The sequence below is a fragment of the Frankliniella occidentalis genome, unplaced genomic scaffold, assembly GCF_000697945.3.
Source record: "Frankliniella occidentalis isolate FOCC.00 unplaced genomic scaffold, Focc_3.1 Scaffold5273, whole genome shotgun sequence".
Classification (NCBI taxonomy): domain Eukaryota; kingdom Metazoa; phylum Arthropoda; class Insecta; order Thysanoptera; family Thripidae; genus Frankliniella; species Frankliniella occidentalis.
In genome coordinates, this window is record NW_026272315.1 from 1 (window position 1) to 6,654 (window position 6,654).

At 61.9% G+C, this 6,654-nt stretch overlaps 1 protein-coding gene across 1 annotated transcript; it reads left to right on the forward strand.

The window, feature by feature from the left end:
* Positions 1–1,547: 1,547 nt before the first annotated feature.
* On the forward strand, positions 1,548–5,802 carry LOC113205576 (protein scarlet). The gene is given in 11 exon segments (XM_052276971.1): positions 1,548–1,758; positions 2,244–2,442; positions 2,558–2,657; positions 2,793–3,199; positions 3,274–3,524; positions 3,843–4,008; positions 4,200–4,259; positions 4,261–4,356; positions 4,741–4,968; positions 5,084–5,426; positions 5,505–5,802. Coding segments are annotated over 10 exon segments (1,938 nt in total). The 5' UTR covers positions 1,548–1,758; positions 2,244–2,328; the 3' UTR covers positions 5,678–5,802.
* The last annotated feature ends 852 nt before the right edge of the window (positions 5,803–6,654 follow it).

A 6,654-nucleotide genomic window follows, 5' to 3' on the forward strand; every position in this document is an offset into this window, starting at 1 on the left:
GGGGGGGGGTAGGCCACCCATTTGACACCGATGCTGCATGCCTTGCCTAAACTCCCTCGTCTGTGGGCCGCCAAGATTGGAAATCAACTGAAGAAAAGGGGGGCACTCATCACGTATGGAGACGGCTAGTGCAACTCCCGTAGTCTCCGCGGTGGAGTGGAGTCGCGATACCGTTCGATATGGTTCCGCATCTGATGCGCCTCTGCGACCTTCTTCGTGGGAATATATGGGGCGCCGCCCACCGCGACGGACGGCGCCAACAGGAGCTTGGCCAAACTAGGCTCTCCCTCTGCGCCTAGGCGCGCCTAGCTGCGCCCTCCGAGTGTGGGACCGGACGCGGCGCGATCTCTCGTGGGACCGCTCCGCCCAGCAGCGACCAAGGCAAGCGGGCTTCTTCTACGTATAGCTCCCAGCTGATCCAGCACCCGGCCTCCCGGCTCCAGCAGGGGGCGCTTGCCGAGAGCAAACATGATGCCGCCGGGCCCTTATATCCTGTGGCGACTTCTCGGCAGGCAATGTGGGAGAGGGAAGTCCGAGGGTGCGCAGCGGTCGCGAGCGAAAGCACACCACGCGCAACGCAAGTCGCGGGGGAGCGGGCGCGGGGAGGGCGGTGCGGCACGCGTAAGCACGGGGAGGAGGAGGTCTCGGAAGGTCTGGCGCAGACACTCCCATGCTCCTCACTCCTCCCCGGTCGGATCGGGTATCGGTACGGTACAGTGTGACGCGACGGTGACACCGCTCGCCACTCTCAGAAATAAGTAAAATAAAATAACAATAACAGCAGTTGATTCTACTCTTAGAAGAGAGGCCAGACCTTTTGTGTAAAAAGGTGAGCGGGGGCCGCGGGGGCCAGTGTTCTTATCTTTTCAGCGCACTTATCTCGACCTCATCCGCTCTTATCGTAAACGAAAGGAGCCAACTTCCTAGATCTGTAGCAGTGTCATTTTGGGATGCTTACACAACACGCCGGCGCGCAAAAGGCCTCCTCCCGAACGCTGCCGGTGGTCGTTGCGTGGCTAGGCATAGACTTACCGGCCCTGGCTGCCGCGCCTAGCGTGCCGCGGTGGTCTAGGGGGCGAGGGTGCGTGTGGGGCTTCCCCGGGTAGGGGGAGGGCGCGGCGGGGCGCGGCGAGGGCGGGAGTAGTGGGTGATAACCGACGTGGAGCGCACAACCGGCGCATGAATGCAGCCGCCGCAGCCCACTACGGGTATGAGGAGGCCACAGGACCTGGAGATCGAGACATTGAGTATGTACATTATTAAAAGCTCATATTTGACATGCTGCTCTCATATTGTTCTTTTCGACGTCTTTTAGAGCAATGAGCTGACGGAAATATTTCAGTTCCTAATCTTCATGTCGATTGATAACTACTGAAGTGTGATCGTAAGTCCCATTTATGCAACCGCGGATGAGCCATGGGCCACTACGAGGGTGGGTGGGTGCCCCTGACGGGCGCTCAGAGTCCAGGTTGGGGTGGCAGGACGGCGGTGGTAATGTGAGGTGGCGGGGAGGGGAGGGGCGGCTGGGCAGACGGACGCCCACACACACACGAGTATCGCGTCGTCAGTCTGAGGACAGCGATCACCAAGGCGCGACGGGCAACGTAGGCCCCCCGCAGGCGCGAAGGTGCGCGGTGACGAGTGCTCTCGTCTCGTTGTGTCCACTCGCGGGCCGCCCTGGTAGAGGAGCACACCGTGCTCGGCGTTGTGGACAAACTGCCGAGCTGCTGCTTCTGCTGCGTACACACACTGTCGGTGGTGAGTGCCCGGGTGTGCCGTGTGCGAAGGGGCCACAGTGTCGTCTCTGCCATTCGGGGAATTCCCACTCCGACAAAATATCTGCTTTCAAACAAATGGCGTTTCCGAGGACAATCTTCCGTGTTTTTTTGTGTTTGTTTTTTTGGCAGGGGCGTAGCCGGAGCTCGGGGGGAGCAGAGGACAGCGGGGTGGGGGGCGTGTAACCCTAGATGCTCCCCTGCTTCTTCCCCTGCCGCCCTCCCCCGCCGGCGCTATGCCTCTATTCGATTACAACACGTGTGTCCACGTGGGGGAGGGGAGGGCGCGGGCAGCGGCGCCGCCGCCGGGGAAGGGTTAGGGCGAGGGCAGCGCGACTCCCGCATACCGATTTCGGGAACCTGCAGAGAGGTGTTGACGGAGGCGGGCAAGGAGCTTGCGTGTGCTCCCCCAGGGAGGGTCGGACGCGATCAATCACAAGGGGTTTGTTTTCGTCCCCGTCCCCCCAGTGCGGCTCTTCGATGACGGGACCGGCGGACGCAGCTCGTGACGCAGCCCGGTGTGGGGCCGGGGGCTGACGACAGTGATCCTGCCATGGACACGGAGCACCTATTCGAGCACCTCGTCATGGAGCAGGACGCTGACGAGGACCCGGCCGCCAGCGCCTGCGGGACGGGCAGCGGCAGCGGCAGCATCGGCAGCAGCTCGGTACGGGCGCAGAGTCGCAGAGGCAGAGGCCGCACTGCTTTGTGGCGGTGAGTACCGAGAACGACGCCACCTTCCAGTGAAGTAACTCGGCCCCGCCTCCCCTCCACCCCCTCAGGTGGACTCGGACACCCCGCGGGGCGTGACGCTGTCGTGGAGGGACCTGACCGTGTTCGCCACGGCCCGGGGCGCGCCCTGCAAGCGCATCATCAAGCACGGTGAGTGCAGTGCAAGTATACTTTGAGGTCGGCGCCGGCCGCCGACGGCGACCTCCTCTGACCCAGGTGAGCTGCTGTGAAGACCTTTAGGTCTTTTGAGACCTAGGTTTAATGACCATGGGAGCGTTGTCGCAGTGAGCGGCGCGGTCCGGCCCGGCGCCCTGGTGGCCGTCATGGGCGCGAGCGGCGCTGGCAAGAGCACGCTCATGACGGCGCTCGCGCACCGCAGCCCGGCCGGCGTCGCCGTCAGGGGCGACATCCGCGTCGACGGCCGCCCCGTCGGCGACTTCATGCGCCGGCTGTCGGGCTTCCTGCACCAGGAGGACCTGTTCGTCGCGGAGCTAACGGTGCGCGAGCACCTCAACTTCATGGCGCGGATGCGACTCGACCGGCGCACCAGCTGCTGGGAGCGGCAGCGCAAGGTCCAGCAGCTGCTGCGCCAGCTAGGGCTGACGGCGTCGCAGCACACGCGCATCGGCACCCCCGGCCACGACAAGGTCATCTCCGGCGGGGAGCGCAAGAGGCTGGCCTTCGCCACGGAGGTGAGCGATCCACCGACCTCCTCGTCGAGGTGCTGGTCCGCTCGTGTTTTTTAGGTCGATTGCGCTGTCTGCAGCTGCTCACGGAGCCGCCGCTGCTGTTCTGCGACGAGCCCACCACGGGGCTGGACTCGTACTCGGCGCAGCAGCTGGTGGACCTGATGCAGCGCATGACCGAGCGGCCCCGCGGCCGCGGCAAGACCATCCTGTGCACCATCCACCAGCCGTCCTCGGACCTGCTGGCTCGCTTCCACCGCATCATGCTGGTCGCAGACGGCAGGATCGCCTTCATCGGCACGCCCGAGGACGCGCTGCTGTTCTTCCGCGAGTGAGTGTCCGCGGGCGCGTCCAGTGCTTGCTAACCCACGCCAATGTCCCGAGGGGTCCTTTACTCAAAAAAATCAGTGTCCACCCTTAGAAAAAATCACGAAAAAATCATAAAAAAATCAAGAAAGAATCACTAAAAAACAAAAAAAAATTAACGAAGAGTCAGAAAAAAATCACAAAATCACAAAAAAACACGAAAAATCACATAAAATCAAGAAGGACAGAAAAATCGGTGTACGCTACAATTTATAGTGAAGGACCCCTCGCCCCTGTCCCGACCGACCGACCCCTCTGACCCGAGCGGTCGCGCGTGTTGCAGGCAGGGCTACGTGTGCCCCGCCAGCTACAACCCGGCCGACTTCTTCATCCGCACGCTCGCCTGCATGCCCGGGTCGGAGGAGGCCTCCAAGGCCGCCGTCAGGAAGATCTGCGACCGCTTCGCCGTGTCGGACCACGCCAGGAAGATGGAGATGGAGGTGATGCAGGTGAGAGCACGTGTGTGTATGTACTCATGTGTGTGTGTGAGCGAGAGCGGAAGGGGGCGAATCAAACTTCCTGTCTGTTGTATTATTGTGTCGCAGGATCTCGGAGAATACGACAAGGATGTGGCTTGTGGGGACGTGTAAGTATACAAAACACGACCAAGAATTAGCGGGAAATATCGGGAAAATGTGAGACTGAAAGCGGAACCTACCCGGCGTTTGTTGTTCAGCCAGCAGCCTCCGGTGGAGCCGCCCATGTGGCCGCAGAAGCTGTGGCTCCTGACGGGCCGCGCCATGCTGCAGGTCGCCAGGGATCCCTCAATCCAGGGGATGCGGCTCCTCCAGAAATTGGTGAGCGCGAGGATCTTGCTCGTCTCGTATAGCGAAGTGGTTGCCAGGAGGCTGATTAGCCCCGCGCAGTTATACTGTACCGCATTCTTACGTGCGGGCGGGTTGCCTACTCGCTCGGGCCGTAAGGCGAAGGGATAGGCATAGGGCACAGGGGGATAGGGGATGCACGATCTGGGTACTTCAAGGAAAGCCCTTGAATACCATACGAAAAGTCCGAGGCTCTCTTGGAAGCCGCGGGTTTCAAGACAGAGTCTGGGATTTCAAGGGCCAGTCTTGAAATTATCCACCCGACCTTGAAACTCAAGGAATTTCCTCGGATTTCAAGACATTCTTTGTACCGGGTATGTAGGTCCGCTAAAAATTGTCCTTCTTCCCCACCATCAGGCGATCGCGGTGATGGCCGGCCTGTGCTTCCTTGGCACGGTCTCGGTGTCGCAGACGGGCGTGATGTCGGTGCAGGGCGCCCTGTTCATTCTGGTGTCGGAGAACACCTTCTCGCCGATGTACTCGGTGCTGGGCGTCTTCCCGTCGGAGCTGCCCCTGTACCTCCGCGAGCACAGCGCCGGCCTGTACGGGCCCGGCGCCTTCTACATGTCCAAGGTCCTCTCTATGGTGAGCCCGAGGCTATGCCGACACCCTGCCGATGATCCGCGCCGCCACAACTTTCCCAATAACACACAATGCAATCTGATCCGTTCGTCTCGGTTTTCCTCGGGTTTCCTCGCAGCTGCCCGGCCTGGTGGTTGAGCCGCTGATCTTCGCGGTGCTGGCCTACTGGCTGGCCGGTCTCCGCGACGACCTCTACGCCTTCGGCATGACGGCGGCCATCGTCATCCTCACCATGAACGTCTCGACGGCCTGCGGCTTCTTCTTCTCGGCCGCCTTCGAGTCGGTGCCGACTGCCATGGCGTACCTCGTGCCGTTCGACTACGTCCTCATGATCACCTCGGGCGTGTTCGTCAAGCTCAGCACGCTGCCGTCGTACGTGTCGTGGACCCAGTACCTGTCCTGGCTCATGTACTCCAACGAGGCCATGAGCATCCTGCAGTGGCAGGGCGTCGGCAACATCAGTGAGTAGACCACCAAGCGCCTCGAGCTGTCTCTCCACCATCTCTATAATCTCCTATGCCCCTTTCCCTCCCCCGCAGCCTGCCCGGACGCGACGCTGCCCTGCCTCCAGGACGGCGATCACGTCCTGGACCACTACTCGTTCGACGCGACGCACCTGTCGAGGAACATCATCGCCATGGGCGCGCTGTACGCCCTCTTCCACGCGCTGGGCCTGCTGTGCCTCTGGCGCCGGGTCAGGCGACTCCAGTGAACCCCACCCGCTTGTGGTTGACAATTATTTGTATTACTCTGTACCGCGAATCCCGTTTTGTGTACTCCCGCGCTTCTCCTCACCGACCAAAATGTTCTGCCACTAAAGATTTTGTACTACGCGAACACCACGCTGCCCTCTGCCTTATCCCGTTCAAGGCCACACCGCACACGAAAACGAAAAACTGCGCGTTCACATGCAGCTGGGTATGTATGGGTGTGATATGAGTGTCAGTTGTGTACTTCGTACTGTACACTAACGACACAGTCACGCCCTGCGCGTCGCGGTATGACGCAGTGCACCTCACGTTTGCTGTTCCACATTATTATATTGTTGACGCCCCAGTTCCCATTATGGGTGACGCGGCAGCCAGAAGGGGCGTTATGGGGCCTGGCGGGGCCGCCGAGGAGCGTCCGCAGCCTAACGCACGGCGGGGGCGCGCGTGCTGCCCGCCCGCCAGGCGCCCCCGCTCTCACGCTGCTCTGCCCGCCGTTGTTGGTGGTTCGATCGCGCGCGCTCCGCGCTCCGCCCCGGCTTTAGCCCCGACCAACCGCAATAAACGTCATGGGGGCCTCCGGAGCGCGCGCGCTCGCTGGCTGCGCCGCGCTAATGTCATTATCGTCACCGGCGGAAGTTTTCCTTCGGACCACCGGGGCGCACCACACCACGCAAGAGGTAATACCCTCTGGTATAGACGGTCTTGGGAACCGCGTATAAAAACCTGCGTGTAGTGGTGCTCCACCGGGGCCCGGCCGGTAGGGCGGACTCGCCCCCGCCAGCCACCCCCTCATGGAGCACAATCACCGCGCGCAGCCACCACCACCGCCACGACCGCGCGCCTCGCCTCGCCACCGCCACGCAGCTCAGCGCCGCGTCGGTCGTCGGGCTCTTCGCCGAAACGGTTAAAAACCGGATGCTCTATACGTCGGTTCTCTGGCAAGGCTGGCAAGGCGGGTAGGTGGGGCCGAGCCGGGCGG